The sequence below is a fragment of the Podarcis pityusensis genome (genome assembly GCF_964106645.2).
Source record: "Podarcis pityusensis genome assembly, chromosome: 9".
Taxonomy (NCBI): Eukaryota; Metazoa; Chordata; class Lepidosauria; order Squamata; family Lacertidae; genus Podarcis; species Podarcis pityusensis.
Window position 1 is genome coordinate 26,552,174 of NC_138034.1, and position 19,381 is coordinate 26,571,554.

The 19,381-nt window shown below is 41.6% G+C and overlaps 2 protein-coding genes and 1 long non-coding RNA gene across 4 annotated transcripts in view; 1 reads left to right on the top strand and 2 right to left on the bottom strand.

Moving 5' to 3' along the window:
• Positions 1-4,323, top strand: part of CENPU (centromere protein U) — a 26,960-nt gene extending 22,637 nt beyond the window's left edge. For both annotated transcript variants that reach the window (XM_081020524.1, XM_081020525.1), the window contains 3 exons: positions 1,020-1,081; positions 2,321-2,477; positions 3,235-4,323. In XM_081020524.1, the coding sequence (XP_080876650.1) occupies positions 1,020-1,081; positions 2,321-2,477; positions 3,235-3,357 (342 nt within the window). In that variant the 3' untranslated portion in view covers positions 3,358-4,323. The remainder of the gene's footprint in view (positions 1-1,019; positions 1,082-2,320; positions 2,478-3,234) is intronic.
• Positions 2,471-3,224, bottom strand: LOC308485178. The gene is made up of 2 exons (XR_013990452.1): positions 2,727-3,224; positions 2,471-2,611 (listed from the first exon to the last, which is right to left on the bottom strand). It is a non-coding gene; the product is annotated as an uncharacterized lncRNA (long non-coding RNA).
• Positions 4,292-19,356, bottom strand: PRIMPOL (primase and DNA directed polymerase). Its single transcript, XM_081020526.1, is given in 15 exon segments — positions 4,292-4,580; positions 4,582-4,611; positions 6,692-6,738; positions 6,827-6,909; positions 7,075-7,183; positions 7,269-7,355; positions 8,304-8,401; positions 8,857-9,019; positions 9,968-10,255; positions 11,140-11,287; positions 13,086-13,227; positions 14,355-14,446; positions 14,623-14,807; positions 16,427-16,509; positions 19,220-19,356. Coding segments are annotated over 14 exon segments (1,755 nt in total). The 5' UTR covers positions 16,437-16,509; positions 19,220-19,356; the 3' UTR covers positions 4,292-4,307.
• Between the last annotated feature and the right edge of the window lie 25 nt (positions 19,357-19,381).

Consider the following 19,381-nt stretch of genomic DNA (forward strand, 5'->3'; position numbering starts at 1 on the left):
TTCCTGCCATTTTGGATGTTCAGGAGCATTATATTCACTACATGTGATAAAGAGCCCAAATAGATTGGCATGCCTTATATGAGAAAATGAATTTATTACAACTGTTTTGTTCTCTTGCTATAGCTTTTCTAAAAGCAGACATTAGTTTTGGTGGACAATTTTTTAAAAATAAAACCACTGGCATTAATGCCATTGTATTCATAATGGCAGGTATTGATTTTATATAATGAATGTTCTGTCCTCTTATACCAATTAATCAATTGGATTTCCTTTCAGTAAACATCATTTGTCCCCCTGTACATTAATTGTATTTATTTATTCTGTCTGTCACTCATTGTACTTACTATAGCAGGATCATGTGCAGTTAAATATCAAGTACAGTGGTACCTCGCAAGCCGAATGCCTCGCAAGACGGAAAACTCGCAAAACGAAAGGGTTTTGGTTTTTTGAGTTGCTTCGCAAGACGATTTTCCCTATGGGCTTGCTTCGCAAGACGGAAACGTCTTGCAAGTTTGTTTCCTTTTTCTTAAAACCGTTAATACAGTTGCGACTTGACTTCGAGGAGCAACTCATAGCACGCGGTGTGGTAGCCTTTTTTGAGGTTTTTGAAGACTTTGGTGATTTTTGAAGCTTTTCCAAAACTTTTCCGACACCGTGCTTTGCAAGACGAAAAAAACGGCAAGACGAAAAAACTCACGGAACGAATTAATTTCGTCTTGCGAGGCACCACTGTACAGAAAATGTACTGTAGTTGTTTTTGGATTCCAAATATGACCCATTTACTCATTATTATGAACTTTGATGCAAACAAAACCATTAAAATATTTGATACAAATGATTAAGGACTGACTGAAGTGATATCCAATGTTAGTTATATGCTGAGTAGGTCCACTGAAATCAATGGGCATGTTAGTTAAGTTCATTGATTTCAGTGGGTCTGCTCCAAGTATGACTTAGCTGGATATCACCCTTTGTATGTTTTGCTTTTCAGTCTTAAAATATATTTATTGTCATTACAGATGGTGAGAGCAACAAATAAGAAAAGGCAGCGTTTGATAGAGGTCAAAGGAGAACTACTTAAGTATGTTCTCATCAGTTAAAATGTTTCATGAAATAACTTGAAATACATTTTAGATTTAAGTTTTAGACATAGTCCAGAACACTTCTTATATTATTAAAGTTTAAAATGCTTTCTTATTATATACCTCTCATAAGCTCATTTGTGTATTCTTTTTTATATTCTGTAGTATTTTGTGTTTTATCATGAATCATAAATTCCACTTGTTTGGTGCAATTATCAATGTTGACAGAATAATTTTATTGTTAGAGCACTGTTCTCTTCTTTGTTACATGCATTTCTAAACACCAAGAAGCTTCATAAACACAATTTGTGACAACCTGTTTTCAAGGTGTTTTTTTAAAAGATGATTCTTCATGGTCTCTGTGGAGTCACATGTGGGTTTTGTGCAAAGCAACATTTTGGAAAATTCTAGAGCCTCCTCTCAAATGAGTGGAAGCAAGTACCTTCCTGCCCAGGTCTTTTTCAACTGACAGCTGAGCAGCAGTGTTGGATACATGTTATTCAGTCAACTCTAAACCTTTTTCCTTAGCTTTTTGCTAGAAGTTTGTTGTCTTAGTAGTTACAACTTACACATATGTTAGTCCATTGTTGCTGATAATTTGTCACCGAGGCCCTCATGGATTTGAACTGTTTCAAGGTGTGTTGCTAACAGACTTCTGCTAGGTAACCAACTAGCCTATGCTGTGCCATCATTAGTCACTATGCTTTCGATCTTAGAGCCAGGAAATCTTTGGGGGAACAATCCTGCAGGATTGCGTCCTCCAGGGAGGCCAGCTTGGTAAACTTCCATTTCTGCATCTACACACATAGCATGAAGGAAGTCAGGTTGCTTACTTTAAACTGATGTTCTTTGAGTGGTCTTCTGTACAGTCACACATCTCTTTCTTGCTGTAGGCTCTTAGAAGCTCATCTTGAGGAGCTAGATGGAAAAGCACTGATGCACGCAAATAGAGTGGGCTCTGTACCTTTGAAGGGAAGGACAAGTCCCAGCTCCCATTCTATTGTATTTATTACTTTCTGTTTAAGGCACTAAGGTAGCCTCAGCTGAAGGGCTGTTTAGAAGTTCAATCAATCAGTAATCTTTGGCTCAGGAGCTTCTTTAAAACATTGTTCTGTGGAAGTGAAGAACCCATGTGTGACTGAGCAGAAGATCACTTGAATGTTAGCTACAATTAACTATTTTTTAGCAGAACCAAGTAGCTCATCAAGGCACAACGCTTACACATTTGTGTTTTGCAGAACTGAACCACAGCTAAAGAAACTGGAAAGAGAATATGCTGAACTAAAGGGAGAACTATCCACTCTCAGGAATGCAGTTCAGTTGGTGACTGATTTAAAGGATCTTAAACAAAAATATGTCAATGTCAGAAAGGAAAACCCACAAGAAAAAACAGTAGTAAGTATATGTTTAATAGTTTGATGCCATATGCAGTATTTCATTACTTTGGTAGAGAAATCCTCATTGTTGCTACTGTTGTTTTGGGCAGCTGGGTTGGTGGGAGAATCCATGGCAGAGAAACCACCCAAACCCTCAAACTCATACCAAGAACTAACTTAGTTGGTCTTAAAGGTGCTACTGGAAGGATTTTTTTTATTTTGACTATGGCAGACCAACACGGCTACCTATCTGTAACTGCACCCAAACCCTGTTGTGCTCATTCTGAAAGGGCTTATTGTGGTGGTAACATTTAACCTCCCCCCTGCCCCAAATTCTGTGCTGCTCCAGCCTTTTCTTTTGTAGTTCCCTCCCATCCAGTGGGAGGGAAAAATTGGTATACCAGCTCCAGGGGTAGTGTATTCAATCATCTCTCAGCAGTCCCAGTGGCATGCCGAGGGAAAGAAGGGGTTTGGATCCAGCAGATCCAAAGGCACCTGATCCACCCTTGGTGCTATTACTTTTGGGGCATACAAAAGTGACACTGCCCACCTAGAGGGAGATCCAGTATATCCTATGGCCCCTGGAATGCCTTGCCAGGCTACCACTCGATTTGACAAACCTGGTTCTGAATAGTCCCCAAACTACAGTGAGTGGTTAATGTTGATCTGGGTGCAACTGCATGGGTGGGTGGGGCTGTGACGGGATTATTTCACAAAGTGTTTTAATACTGCCTTTCTTAGAAACATTGTTTCCCCCCCGTTTTCTTCTTTCATAGTATGGTGCCTCCAGCCTTCCTGCACTGCTGGTGGAATCACGAAGAATTTTAGGAGCTGAAAGCCACGTTCGCCGTATCAACTCAAAATTACAACAGGTTTTAGATTCACAAACGGAGGACTAGACATATATACATATAATTTACACTTTACTGCCTAACGAATACCCCGCCATATTTTAAATACAACTACACAGCAGAGACCCATTGAAATTAATGAACATTACTAAGTTATGTCAATTAATTTCACTAGGTCTAATTGGAGTAAAACACAGTTGAATGCCACCCCACTGACACCTCTAATAGAACTGTAGTTGAAGCAGGAAATTGGAAGATTAATCCTTTTTTGAAGAGATTTTTCTCAAGTGGCTGAACTATTCATACTTTTAGTGTTGCTATCTGAACTCAGCATAAAAAGCAATAAATGCTTTTTTAAATTGCCAGTTAAGTTGGAGGCAAATAGGAAGTAGTGGAATAGGACAGAAAACTGAATATAAACAAGATAAACCTTGATAGTTTTTTATGGCAAGCTTGAGAAGTGACCTCACTGCTTGCTGTCAAGCCCTAAGAACATCTGAACAGCAGCATGTTGGCTACCTGTGGCCCACGGGGTAGTATAATTTACATTAAGCTACTTTGTTTTCCATCACTAACATAATTAAAACATACCAAAGAAAAACATTCTAAAATGAAGCAGGTGGCTTGTCCCCTCTTCTGCCAATCGCACACTCTGTGCAAAACAGTTAATATATGTGTAGTTGGACATGTATGTGAATTACACAAATCACTTTCTACACTATAACTTTATTCATTTGACTATTTAGCTGTACTAATCCATTTCTAGAATTAAGAGAGAGCATATTTCAGTAACTGGCATCTTGGTGGTTGCTAAGTTGTTTCAGCCCTGTAAGGGGTACTAATGTTTTTTGGTGTTTGAACTCTTGGGACTAGCTAGCTGAAACCATCATGATTTCTCAAGTAAAAGCACATTGTTGGCTAGCTTGTCTGGCTATTGCCAACATAACTACCCTAGTGAATGCTTTTTATTCAGCCATACCTAATTTATTAAAGTAGAGTTACTTTTTTGTTTCATCTCCTTTGTATTTTCTTGAAACCTCTATTAGGAGTTCATCAGGTATTTCATCTGTACTCCAAGGCTGAAATGTTTCAGCAGCTTCAGCTAGTTCTATATCCTCAGCAGCTTCCAAAAAGCAGGTGTCATTTTCATTATCTCCTGTGATACTTGAGCTTTTCTTGGTGTTCAGCTCTCTATTTTCATGTGTTGTCGTTAAAGATTTTCTTTCTGTAAGGTTGTGGTGTGTGTTTGCTTTTTCCTCAATATTTCCATTTTATATGAAGAATATACACATATTCTTCATCCTTTTAAAGTAAACAAGTGATTTCAAAAGAAATAGTTATTTGAGGATTATAACTTTTAACCAGGTTTTAAAATATTTATGTATTTCATACAACCAGATACAAGTTTATTTTTTTGTTATTACTACCATTGATTACTTGCCTTCTAAACCATTGTCTTAAGGCAATTTACAAATAATTAAAAACAGTTAAGCATGAAAAACAAAAAATGAATTTAAAACATTGTTTTCAGAAAGTGCAGACAGTGGGTGCCTGTTGTATTGTGAAAGAAATGTTATTCCAAAGAACAGGGCCCCACTAACAACTCTGCTCCGAATTATTGTGGAATGGGCTTCTGAGATCTCTGGAACTTGCAGGAAAAACTCTCCCTCAGGTGGCAGCAATCTACTGGGTGAATCTAAGGGACAGGGCAGTCTCACAAGTAACCTGGTCCTGAGCGGTTATAGGGCCTTAAGTCATGCACCAATCAAAGTTGGTATTTTTATAAATTCAGTAGAGCACCATGTGCTCCAATGAGTATTCATATACAGTAGCTGCAAACACTCTTAAATATTGCCTGACTTTGGTGTTTAGAGGCATAAGCCAATAACTGTCTGCAGCTGCCCAACATAATATGTCATGGCTGTTGAAGAAGCTTTCCTTCAGTAGGAAAGAGCTAAGCCTCAGTGGGAGACTTTCTAACAAGTTGGTCTTTTAAAGATCCTGAATGCACAAAGCTAAGAGGCCACACATGCAAGTTCACTTGCAAATTAGTTACCAGATAGAAATTTCACATCTAACATCATCACTATTTTTCACTTGAGATGTTTCACATTCAACTTGAGTGTTCACAGATTAAATGATGTCACATATGTGCAGCAGCTCAGAGGCCTACTTTTTGTTAAGATAGTTAATCTATATGTTCAAAAGTTGTCATGAAGAGGTGGTTGCCACCAGTGCTTTTTTTCTGGGGGGACGCAGGTGTACGCATACCCCTAAACATTTTGTGAATCTAAGTTTGGCCTCATGGAGGGGCAGTATTTCAATATGAGTAGGAAAATGAAAGTACCCCTAAACATTTTTTTAGAAAAAAGCCACCAATTCAAGTGGAAAGGGTGCTATTCCACATGGTCAAAGAGCTCAGATATATTTTCAAAGTGGTAGATGAAAAGCTAGGAATTCCTTTATTAGGAGGTTAATAGAGGGCACTCTTGCGATTTCTGTCCTAGCAACATGACCCTATATTGCACATTTAGTCATCTGTTATTGCTGGTAAGAAAAAAGTTAAGACACACAACTCTGCTCAGACTTTACTAATTAGACAACAATATTTTTACACCATACAGTGGTACCTTTGTTTAAGAGCAGCTTGGTTTTTTAACAACTTGGATTAAGAATGCTGCAAACCCGGAAGTAGGTGTTTTGGTTTGTGAACTTTGCCTTGGAAGCAGAACATGTTCTGCTTCCTGTTGAGTGTGTTCCATTTGTAAATTGAGTCCCCCGCTGCTGTGGGAAAGCACACCTTGGTTTAAGAATGCTTTGGTTTAAGAACTGACTTCTGGAACGGATTAAGTTCGTAAACCAAGGTACCACTGTACTTTCTAACCTAGCTCATGATAGAGCAGGAGCATTCTACTTGCATTTTCATTAACAATACTTATGCCAAAATAACACATGGAGAAGGTCTTATTACGAAGTTCTGGTTTCAGTGGGATGTGGTTCCTAGCAGTTGCACAACTGTGCAGACTAAAGGAATTCACAGATCAGGGATGGGCTTGCATGACTTTAATGAGAGAAACACAAGCAGTACTACAGTATTCACAACCCCCTCACAATGAGTAATTTTCAATTCTATGGGCATATTGTACACAAATTGAGAGGAGTTATGCACTTGCACAACTTTAATAATGCAAGCCTATGACAACATTAAGACTGCTAATGAAATATTGGTTTTATTTTAAAAAGTAGGCATGGAATTTTTTTCCCTCTAACGTTTGCTCATTTTTCATCTACGCAACTCATTTTCTAAACTGTTTGCTACAGAAATAGGTCTTGCCAGGATATAACCAAAATATTTCAATATTGCACTGTGAGAAAAGCATACCTCTTTGAAAAGAAATGGGAGGCATACCTCAGCTGGTAGTGGAAAACCTGTTAAATACAAAGAGAGTTTATATTGAATTATAACAATTTAACATTAGAAGCTGTAATACTGTAGGTAATACAAAAAAGTACTCACATTCTGACTTGAAGTTTTCTGCTCTGCAAACAGGGTCATGGCATTTTTGATACCAATTCTCACTTTTCAAATCTATTACAATCCTTGAAATAGATTTAATAGTTTATGTAAGTTTCAGTCAATGAGAGTGATCTTAATTGCTTTATTTTATAGCCTTGCTACAGATAAATGCTTTGCAGAAAAGGTAATCCTAGTTTTATTAACCTATTGAACAAATTATTTTTAGGAAAATACCAAAGTATACATACATTATATTGTTACTTTTGTGAGCTCTGCCAATATTCATGCACCAGCGATATTTGGAGATGTCATATACAAGAAGTTGCTCAAGAGAAAAATAGTTCCATCTTCTTATCCCTGAAAAAAAGAGATGTTCCACTTTGTAAACAACTTCATTATCTTTAGAAATACCACCTCTGCTTGGCCCAAAAATATTCCTTACCTCCTTGAACATTATCTTTATTGACCAAAGAGAGAATGAAGTTATCAATTTCTGGATAAGGTGAGCACTGATATCCTCCTATGGGGTCTATAAAAAAAAATTACAAATGTTAATTACTTATTCTTCCATAGCACATACTAAGAAATAAAATATGAACACTGTTAGGAACAGAATTAGGACCTCATTGCCATGGTAAAAAAAGCAAAAAGCTCCATACCAAAACCATTTCTAGCTTGCCTGTCATAGTACACAAGCAATCATTGACAGATGATGCTAAAACTTGGCCAGGCAGGAGCAGGGCATAACAGAAACATAGCCACTGTTGCATCCACGTCGCTTATGTCAGTTGAAGCAGCAGGCAAAAACCTGTTCGAGGCTACAGCATTCTAGCGTTGGCATAGCAATGGCCACCCACCCCTGGTTTGGGCTTTCGGCAGGCTACTGCCAGAGGCTGGAATAATGCTAGCATCACTCCACCAGCTGAGTCCAGTGGAGCTGCTCTGGGCCGGATGGAATAATGCAGCCGCCAGCTTCGCATATTAGAGGAATGGAGCCTGAAATGGTATGAACTTCACCTAAGAAAGCTGAATTCCGAGTCTCCTTTCCTCAAGTCTGCACTGAGAAAGTAATAAAATCTAACATGCTTTTCATATCTAGCCTAGTCCTCAGCAGCAGTACAAATTAATCCTGCTTCACATTCCTCCATTTTTAAAATTTCTAATAACGTAACACTTCTGAAAATTTTTGGATTACCTTTTGTTTTTTGTGCGTAATACACTGCAATGACCACTGACAAAGAGCGGTTTAATCAAATACTTGTCAGCAGCTTACAAAAATTTTGTAGATATTTGAAGTATTTACTATGCATAATAATGTTTCAGGATAAACTTCTTCAGGAGCACAGCTAGACATAAATTTCACAATTCAGACATACTCATTTTCACAGCCACATGATGAAATAAAAACATTTTGAAATTTTAAATGCCCTAGCATCATTTCCATAACATGAATTAAAATTTATTTTAACACAATTACCCAGACAGCCATTAGAAACACTGCCGTCTAAATCCGTAGATTTTTCTTTTGTCTCCTTTGGGTTGTCACAGGACAAAATTTTTAAACTGTCTGAATATCTGAGAAGAAACACAGGAGGAAGAATCTTAATACTTGCAGGATACAAGCATATTTTCCACAGCCACACATCTATAGCCACACTTTAAACCATGTTTTTAAAAAAAGCTCATTATTTTCACTTACTTGGCTATATCAGTGCTTGGAGAAGCAATCACAAATCATGGATAAAATGACAGAGATAGAAAAAAGAAACAGGACAACAGGAAAAATTCTGCTTTATACCAACCACCTTCCAAGATTTATAGCCAGATGAGAGGGCAGCTCCTCAAGCCAAGAGGACCCCAATCTATCATGACTCTACAAGGCAATGTTGCTCCAAATTCTCCAGGATTCCAAGCAGAGGGGGACTAGCATACATAATAGTCATTGCTGTTGCAAGTGAAATAATGAACATCCTCAATAATCACTAAAAAGTATTAGGGAAATTAACATTTCAATAAAGTGATATTGTTACCTTACATTACAGATCAAAGAGGAAAGGAAATACTGCTCTTCTATACAAGAATTCTTTACTGGTTCAGGAACAAATCTGTTATCTTCAGCAATGTCCAAAACAACACAGTTTCCTGCTTTTGATGACTTGTATAATCGGAAGTTTCTGTTCTTTGTATATACTCCTAGAGAAAAAAGGTTATTGGCTGTATCTACAATTGCTTATGCTTTTTGGAATCAACAAAGCAATTCAACATTTAAATGTGTTTAAGGCCACCAATTTCAATCCATAAACTCTCTTGGAATGCAGCTCTTAATTTATCACTGAATACCTTTTTAACAACAGATGGGATCTCACTAACAGGGTTTTTTTTTTATGTTTTTGTATCTCAAATAAGATTTCCAACATATGAGGGGATTAGAATGTAGAGTCCTGACAATACTTGTGTTTGTGGTGTCAGATGAAGTATGCTTGAAAATACGCAGACACCCTGAGCCAGAAAACACATATTGAGAGAAGGTAGACTTTATGCAGCAAATGTTGGCCCATGGTCCCTGAACATCACATGTATAAATAAAGAATGACTGTGTTCTTATTGCATCTTCCCTCCCCATATGCGAAGTCTCTGACAGCTGTTCTTCATCTTCCCTTTTGGCACTCTTCACATGGGCGGAGAATTGCTCATACCCAAAGTCATACATACAACAGGACCAGATCAGGCCCACAATTTTTAGTATCAGTGTTAATCAGCACACAGTGGACAAATTCACAATGAGTAATTTTGAAATTATCTCCGTACTGAAATAACCAATTGGCAAAAAGCTTCTTAAAGCATTACCCATCTACCCTATGCTGTCAACCTTGAAATACATACAAGGGCTACAGCAGGGGTGGTCAACATGGCACCATCCTTTCATTGTCTGAGTACAGCATCTATCATCCCCATCCACTAGCTATACTGGGCTGGGGCTCCTGGCAGTTGTAGCCTGACAATACCTAAAGGGCCCCCCAGCTACAGCAGATTTTCAGATATACCTGCCAGCTCTCCTGTTAAGGCATAAATAAAATGTTCCCAGGTTCTATGCAAAAATATTACCATAGAGCTGTGTATTAAATGTGCATTTATATTTACCAAGATCTACGAACAACTGCTTTTCTCCGTGTTTACCATTCACTATTAGAAAAGAAAGATCTGGATTTTCTTTCCATTGAGATGCACCATTTCCCAAAGAATCGTTTGCACTAAGTTGCCTACTATGAGACACATCCTTGGTGACAGTCTGGTTTTCAACAGAGCTGGGCAAATCAGTGGCAGCTTTGCAACTCTGAGAACGAGAGACCACCTGTTTCTCTGGAACCATTGCATCTCTTTTCCTAGTTAAAAGAACAGCAGGTTGCAAAATTTTTCTTAAAAAGTTACCTAAAAAACAGAATGGGGAAATTTGAGAGATCAACAATAGGAAAGTTAAACAATCTAAGAATCAATATGCAATTGCTTGCCTAATAGGAAATACTGAATCTTTATAAATTGGGGGGGGGGGGGGAGCCAAAACAGCATGCATTGTACAAATTCCTTTTTCCAAGATTTTACTAACAGCTTATCCAGTTAGCTTCTCATGCTCCTGATCTGGTGGTTAGAATACAAACAAAAGCATAGAAAGAACCCTATGACATTAGCTGGTATGCTGCAGGAGGCTAGCAATACACAACCCACACCAAACCAGCCATAGGGCAAGGGCACCAGTGCAGACTGGAATAACTTGCACAATGAACCTCTGTAAGCTGGAAGTACTGAGTCTGCGTGTTACTATTATTTACACTCTTTGTCCAAGGAGCTCAAATTGGTTCTTCCAGAACATTTTATCCTGTTAACGATCCCTTGAGGTTGGTTAGACAGATAGTCTGGACCAAGTTCAGTCAACTTCATGGCTGAGTGAGGATTTGAACCTGTCTTCCTGCTCCTAGTCAGACACTTTAACCAATGAGGCATGTGAGCCACACTTGCCAACTGACTGTATATACAGCCCAACTTGTTAGATATATAAAAAAAATGATGATAATATACAGTATTTTTTGCACCATAACACTCACTTTTTTCCTCCGAAAAAGTAAGGGGAAATGTCTGTGCGTGTTATGGAGGGAATGCCTACGGGTGACATGCCTACGGATTTTCCTCCTCTAAAAACTACGTGCGTGTTATGGTCAAGTGCGTGTTATAGAGCGAAAAATACGGTATATTCATATCCACTACTTTAAAATGGTTGCAAATCAATTTTGCATGCATTTGAAATAAATTGTGCTTACCTATATGAATATTATTCTTAAATGCAGCATTGCAGAGCAAAAATATTAAGTGGCAACTAAATTTTTCATTGGTGCTGGAATCCAGATTCAAAACATCTTCAACTGAACATTTTATTCCATAGTGTTCATCAATCTTTTTACAAATGAACTGAAAGACACAGTGAAATTCTCCCGTTATCATTTTGTCCCCTATTAATTATTAAACTTGTTAATGGCTTATTATCCAATAAGTATCCACACTACTTACAACATATTTTAAACATTGCCATAAGTAAAACCCTAAGATAATATAAACATATTTAAAAGATCTGATATGCAAAATTAACCGGCACACAAAATGGCTTCATTTCATAGCTTTTAGAAAAACTAACACAGAAAATTTCAAATACAGCAAAATACAAGTAAGTATCTTTATGACTAAGATTTAACTTGGTATATGACTTTAAGCTCATTGACTCTGCTGAAATCGGGCATTCTTAAGCCACAATACTTTGTGCTCCCTCTGTTACAGATTGGTTTGCTACAGCTGTGCTGTTTAAACATAGCGAATGTTTTCATATGATCCTAACCAAAAGGCCAAGCCATTTTCCCTCAGTCATGAAATTATTTTTCCCTGATACTACTTCCCAGGGGCTGTGCCCCTGCTTACTCAACTCGCCAAGCCCTTGCCATTCCCCTCCACGTTACTACCCTAGGGCACTCCCATATTCATGTCTCTTCCTCTCTCCTACAGTCGTACCTTGGAAGTCAAACAAAATCTGTTCTGGAAGTCCGTTTGACTTCCAAAATGTTTGGAAACCAAAGTGCAGCTTCCAATTGGCTGCAGGAAGGCCCATCGGACGTTTAGCTTCCAAAAATAGTTCGCAAACCAGAACACTCACTTCTGGGTTTGTGGCGTTCGGAAGCCAAAACGTTTGAGAACTAAGCTGTTCGAAAACCAAGATATGACTGTACTCTGTAACAGTATTCTATTGCAGGAACAGTATTTAAAAATATAGATATTTTATGTTTTCATTGATTACAAAGATGATGAAAAGTCAAATAAATATTCCCATCCAAGACATCTGGTAGAAAAAGCCCTCCTCCAACTCAGGGGTATTTATGTGTTGGTCATGGGGAGAAAGACAGTGGTCAGTTTTCCCTTTAAGCCGCAGCCCCTTCTGTTTCATGGAATGCTGCTCAGGGGAATCCCCTGGGCTTTGGGAGCGAGTTTGCAAGAGGTACAGCAAGCAGGCGAGTGGGAGCTGAAAAGGCCCTGGGCATATGTAGTACATTACACATAGCCCTTTGATTGTTGGCCAGTCCATTTCAGATGGACTGATAGTCCCTTATACTGGGACCAAAAAAATGCCCTTTTGGTCAAGCAACACTTCAAAGGTTTTAGGCTTCATCCCCAGTCCTTCCTCTTTTACACAGCACATGGGAAATCAACCACACTGTCCCTCTTCACCCAGTCTCAGAAAGACTCAGACTTTCCACTTCTGTCAAAAGGGCACATCTTATGACTACGTACTGAAACAGAGACAGCTGCTATTTTCCCCAGTGTGCTCCAACTTTCATACCATCCACTAAACTACTTTTTTGAAACTTTAAGACTAGGCACTCTTCTTCGGTAAAATAAAAGTATTATATGTTACTTGAAATTCTGAAGTACCAAGTTCTGGTATTTAACATCAAAGTCTGCTCACGATATATTCCCGCACAATTGATATTACTACTTCTCAAGTGCTTAGACTAGATAGAAAGGTCATGGCATGTCTTGCCTAATACCTTGCAGGATTAGATTTTAAACTAACAGATGATGGTGTAGCATTTGTTTGAATCACCAAAGAACAAGATTCTACTGCCTCCCTTGGTGGCTTATTTCATTGTTAAAGTTCCATTATACCAAGCATATTCCCCAAATGTTTTGCCTAAATCTATATTCCTTATTACTTTAATATTACCTCTATCAAGTCTGCTACCATCTGTTTCCCATCAGCTTCTTGATTAGCTGGTATGTAGAATTCCAAATCAAAGTAAAGTTTGCAAACAGCTTCTTCTGGAATAACCTCATAACAATGCATAAGGCTTGTTTCATTATATGTTCTAGATTAAAGGGAGAATCACAATAATTTATATTCATTGAAATTACAATTATCAGATTACACCAAATACTCCAAATTATTTTAAATAAAACCGTAGTTACTTTACATTGCTATTGCCTTGCATGCAGGTGATAACCTCTGTGAAATGCAAATGGAACCTTCTGAGGCCAAGCAGAAAAGAATCTTTATTGTCTGGAAAAACCCATAGCATCCTATTGATGAACACAGCTGTTTATCATCAAATTTGGAATGTGGAACTCTAAACTATGAGTGAGGTCAAAGGTGCAAAAGATGTGCCCTCTTATTTATTTATTTATTTATTTATTTATTTATTTATAGGTTCCTTTTTGGAAGAAAAAGAAAATATACCCTCAATCTAATAAAAATCTAATGAAAAGTTGAATGTTCTGTCACACTGGGGGGAAAACACAAATGAATATACCATGGTACCTTGGTTCTTGAACGTAATTCGTTCCAGAAGTCAGTTCGACTTCCGAAACGTTCAAAAAACAAGGAATGGCTTCCGATTGGCCAGGCGCCCAGGAAACAATAGCCGACAACTGCATCAGACGTTTGGCTTCCAAAAAACGTTCAAAACCCGGAACACTTACTTCCAGGTGCCGAAATGTTCAAGTACCAAGGCGTTCAAGAACCAAGGTTCCACTGCATAGACTTGGTTCCAGGAGCATCCCAAGCAGAATTCCACTTAGGAGGTGCACTAGTCAGCAGAGGAAGGAAAGCAGACTATTACAGAATCCCATTTCCCCTTCCAATCCTTAGTGCTCTCCCAAAATCTGCTTCACATGATTGGGGACCTACTGGAGCACTGAAAAGTGATGCTAGGGGCTTTTGGGGAACTTAGCAAAAGTTCCCCTTCACCTTGTCTTCTCTCAGTGTGATCCCACTGCTGGATAAAAGGTATAAGGTAGGAGCCCTTCCATATCCCAAAGGCAAAGTCTGGATTCAACTTCTAAATTGCAATGGCTGCAACCTTACACACATCTACATGGGGGTAAGTGCCATTTAACACAGGGGAACTTATTCAAAGTAAACACACAAAGGTTTGGGTTACATCAATATAGGAACATAAATCGTTCTGAGTACAGTATTTGTTTTTCAGATACTTGCCTATAATAAAACCAAAGCTCTGTGTATGTTGTCACAAGATAAATCCTTTGCTTGTTCTCTGCATTCTTTTCCAAAGCAAATACATGAACGTCCTTTAAAAATTTTAAAAAACGCTCAATCAACAAATCAATCAACAAATCAAAGTACCCAAAGCCACATTTCTCAATTATAATATGTCATTTCTCAATTATAATATGCTATAACAAAAACTTAACATGTGCAAGGCATATTGCTGGCAAAGCCACATTCTAATCATTAACCATCATACCTGTTTACAAGTTTTGGCAAAGTTAAATGCTTGAGTTTGCCGATGAAATAGCTTCCAAACCGGGGTTGCTTGCCATGGTTTGGACAACTGCGGTTTGTAACGTGCACATAGAGGCCGTCGTTTATACGAAGATGCTAGCTCCTCAATATCCTTTAGCCTTTCTTCCCATTTTCTCTTTGTCTGTTCTAAAGCAATCAAAATATCAAGTCTGTATTCAACCAAGAGTTCCAATAAATAACAAGCGAAGCTCATGATCATTTTCAGATAGTTCTTATACAATATAGCCCAGAAGTTGGATGCAGGATTGACTCTTGCTGTCTTCTTGACGACCAGAGATGAAATTGTGGCATTGGTAAATAGCTGGTGCAAAGAAGCATGCAAGTGAAGACTTAACCACTTCCAGAATCAATTGAAACCACTGACCAGTAAGACAAGGTGCTTGCTTATTTTGAAGCTTCAGCTTATCCTGTATCTTAAGAGACACTAGGGTAGTGCATAGATAGATATTTCACAGGCTAACTGGGTTGGTGGACATGCAAACGATATGTCTAGCATTAGCAGTACATTCAACAGAGAACACATCTCACTTCTTACAATTTATTTAGCAACAGGGTATTGTTATTATTAGAAAGCTCAAACTTATTGGGAAAGGTGCACATAGACCACAATTTCCACTTTAAAATCATGGCTGTCAACATTCCCCCTTATTCCGAATAGGATTCCTCACAAGAAAAGGGAAAAGTTGACAGCTATGCATTAAAATATACATTAAACAGGGATTCAGTCCTTTGCTGGTTGCTGCTCATGTATAAGACAGAAAGCTGGTGTATATAAACATGCACTTTTTAAAAACAGGGCTGCACTTGACACACCACTCTTAACACTAAATTGTTCAAAGTACAGTGGTGCCCCGCAAGACGAATGCCTCACAAGACGAAAAACTCGCTAGACGAAAGAGTTTTCCGTTTTTTGAGTCGTTCCGCAAGACGAATTTCCCTATGGGCTTGCTTCGCAAGACGAAACGTCTTGCGAGTTCTTGCGAGTTTGTTTCCTTTTTCTTAAAGCCGCTAAGCCGTTAATAGTCGCTAAGCTGCTAAGCCGTTAATAGCCGCTAAGCCGCTAATAGCCGCTAAGCCGCTAATAGCAGTGCTTCGCAAGACGAAAAAAACGCAAGACGAAGAGACTCACGGAATGGATTAATTTCGTCTTGCGAGGCACCACTGTACATATTTTCATGTCAAGCCATTACATCCTTCAGCAAGCATGTCATGTTCCACCAGAAAATCAGTTCTAAAGGTGGAAGTTATTAATACACATGATCATGAAACAGGACATTAGTCCAGTGATGCAAGCAAATATGTCTGTGTATATATATGGATTATGCCATTCTCAGCATATATTCCGTGCCATATCCTATGTTCCCAATCTCCATTTCCCACCTTATATTTCAGAATATGCACATATTTTGGATCCAAAGAATTTGGACCCAGCAGCTCTTCCACACACACACAGAAGGGACTTTTGCTGATTTCCTCTACTTGCAGCCTTAACATCCTGTCCCAGAAAGTCCTCCAACCCTCTGAAGCAGATTTTCAAGGAGCACAGGAAAAATGAGGCACCAAGACCACCTAGAGTAATTCCATGCGATGTCTCCTCACAGAATTCTGGAACGAACCACTAATGTCAACTGAATCAAACAAATTATTCTGAATCAGCAGTGCTTTTATCTGCAAGAAGTTTTAATCATGCTTAATACTGCTAAGTTTAATGTAAATATTTTCAGAACTTGGAATAGTGGACTTACTGGTGCTCATGATAGCTTTCTTGCAGAGAAGCAATCAGTCTTTATCCTACTTTGAGACAGCAAACACACTGAGGGGAAAATACCTGTAAAAACGTAGACTATTAATATGTTGAGAATATGAGAAGTGGTTAATTTCCTTCATAAGTGTAAATCACCCAGTGGTTGAGCTAACCGCAGGTGCAAAACAGCCAAGCCAGTTGCTATGGTAAAGACCCAGTGCTCCAACTATAACTGTGATTAACACATGTCAGCTCAGTAGTAGAGTCTGTTAGTCATCCAGTGCTACGTTCTGAATTGCTGGACTTACCGTATTTTTCGCTCCATAGGACGCACTTTTTCCCCTCCAAAAATGAAGGGGAAATGTGTGTGCGTCCTATGGAGCGAATGCAGGCTTTCGCTGAAGCCTGGAGAGCGAGAGGCGTCGGTGGGCACCGACACCTCTCGCTCTTCAGGCTCCAGGAAGCTATCTGCAAGCCTTGCGCACCCGGGGGGAGTTCCCCTGGGCACTCAAGGCTTGCGGGCAGCAGCCTGCAGCGCGGAGCACGGGGCGCCCTCCGGAGGATGCCCCGTGCTTCGCGCAGGTGCCCGCAAGCCTTGCGCGCCCAGGGGGAGATCCCCCCTGGGCGCGCCCGGCTTGCGGGCGGCAGCCTGCAGCGCGGAGCACAGGGCGCCCTCGGAGGACGCCCCGTGCTTCGCGCAGGTGTCGGCAAGCCTTGCGCACCCGGGGGATCTCCCCCCGGGAGCGCAAGGCTTGCGGGCGGCAGCCTGCAGCGCGGACCACGGGGCGCCCTCGGAGGACGTCCCGTGCTTCGCGCAGGTGTCCGCAAGCCTTGCGCACCCGGGGGATCTCCCCCCGGGAGCGCAAGGCTTGCGGGCGGCAGCCTGCAGCGCGGAGCACGGGGCGCCCTCCGGAGGACGCCCCGTGCTTCGCGCAGGTGTCGGCAAGCCTTGCGCACCCGGGGGATCTCCCCCCGGGAGCGCAAGGCTTGCGGGCGGCAGCCTGCAGCGCGGAGCACGGGGCGCCCTCGGAGGACGTCCCGTGCTTCGCGCAGGTGTCCGCAAGCCTTGCGCACCCGGGGGATCTCCCACCGGGAGCGCAAGGCTTGCGGGCGGCAGCCTGCAGCGCGGAGCACGGGGCGCCCTCGGAGGACGTCCCGTGCTTCGCGCAGGTGTCGGCAAGCCTTGCGCGCCCGGGGGGAGATCCCCCCTGGGCGCGCCCGGCTTGCGGGCGGCAGCCTGCAGCGCGGAGCACGGGGCGCCCTTGGAGGACGTCCCGTGCTTCGCGCAGGTGTCCGCAAGCCTTGCGCACCCGGGGGATCTCCCCCCGGGAGCGCAAGGCTTGCGGGCGGCAGTCTGCAGCGCGGAGCACGGGGCGCCCTCCGGAGGAGGCCCCGTGCTTCGCGCACGTGTCGGCAAGCCTTGCGCACCCGGGGGATCTCCCCCCGGGAGCGCAAGGCTTGCGGGCGGCAGCCTGCAGCGCGGAGCACGGGGCGCCCTCCGGAGGACGCCCCGTGCTTCGTGCAGGTGTCTGCAGCCTGCCGCCCGGCGCGTGGGGCGCCCTGAAGCAGAGCGCCCCTCACGCCGGGCAGACATCGGCCAGCCCCACAAGCTCGGGGGACAACGGGGAGGCGCAGCGCCGCCATCCCACTGTTCCCCGACCTGGTTTTGGGGGGGGAAATAAAGGAAAAAAATTTTTCCTTTATTTCCCCCCCAAAAAAGTAGGTGCGTCCTATGGGACGGAGCGTCCTATGGAACGAAAAATACGGTATTTAGAGCAATGGAGATACTTTGTATTTATATAGTACACATTTGTATAGTGCACATATAGTACACAGTACACATCCACTGTGTACTGGGGCCCAAATTCCACTTGGCACCCAGACCATATGGAAAGGAAATGCAAATAGGCCTTCCGGCGCGCGCACACATACAAAAGAAGGGTTGCAGGTTCCTATAAGCCAGATCTTTCCAAACTTTTCATGTTGGTGACACTCTGTTTAGACATGCATCATTTTGCTTGCTGATCGTAAGGTCAGCGGTTCGAATCCCCGCAACACAGTGAGCTCCCGTTGCTCGGTCTTTGCTCCTGCCAACCTAGCAGTTTGAAAGCACGTCAAAGTGCAAGTAGATAAATAGGTACCGCTCTGGCGGGAAGGTAAACGGCGTTTCCGTGCGCTGCTCTGGTTCGCCAGAAGTGGCTTAGTCATGCTGGCCACATGACCCGGAAGCTGTATGCCGGCTCCCTCGGCCAATAAAGCGAGATGAGCGCCGCAACCCCAGAGCCGGTCACGACTGGACCTAATGGTCAGGGGTTCCTTTACCTTTAATTCAGTTTTACTAGCAAACCAGAGGTTAAACTAACCCCTTTCCAGCCCAGGAGGAGCGTACAGAGCGTTCGCATGACACACTGCAGCCGACACACTAATGGATGGGTAGGCAAACTAAGGCCCGGGGGCTGGATCCGGCCCAATTGCCTTCTAAATCCGGCCCATGGACAGTCCGGGAATCAGGGTGTTTTTACATGAGTGGAATGTGTCCTTTTATTTAAAACACATCTCTGGGTTATTTGTGGGGCCTGCCTGGTGTTTTTACATACCTACTAATAGGTATCTAAAGCCATTTGCACATAATAAAATATGTATTATATCAAAGCAATTGTTGAACTGAAATACAATTAAGAAGTATATTAATAGTGAAATTGGGAGTGGGGCCCTAAGCTATAGCTTGTTTAGCTTATACGTCAATCCGGCACTGATGGGGGGTGAACCGCATGGCAGCTGCCCCTCTACCTACCTCTAAGAAGAAAGCGTGGGGATGAGAGCAGCTGCAGCCCCGCAGCCGCTTCCGAAGAGGAATGGCTTTGCGCGCGCAAAAGAGGGAGCCGACGGGCAGTTTCCCGCGCTTTCCATTGGACAAACTTCCTTGTTGCTGGGGCCGTCGCCGTTGCTAGGGCAG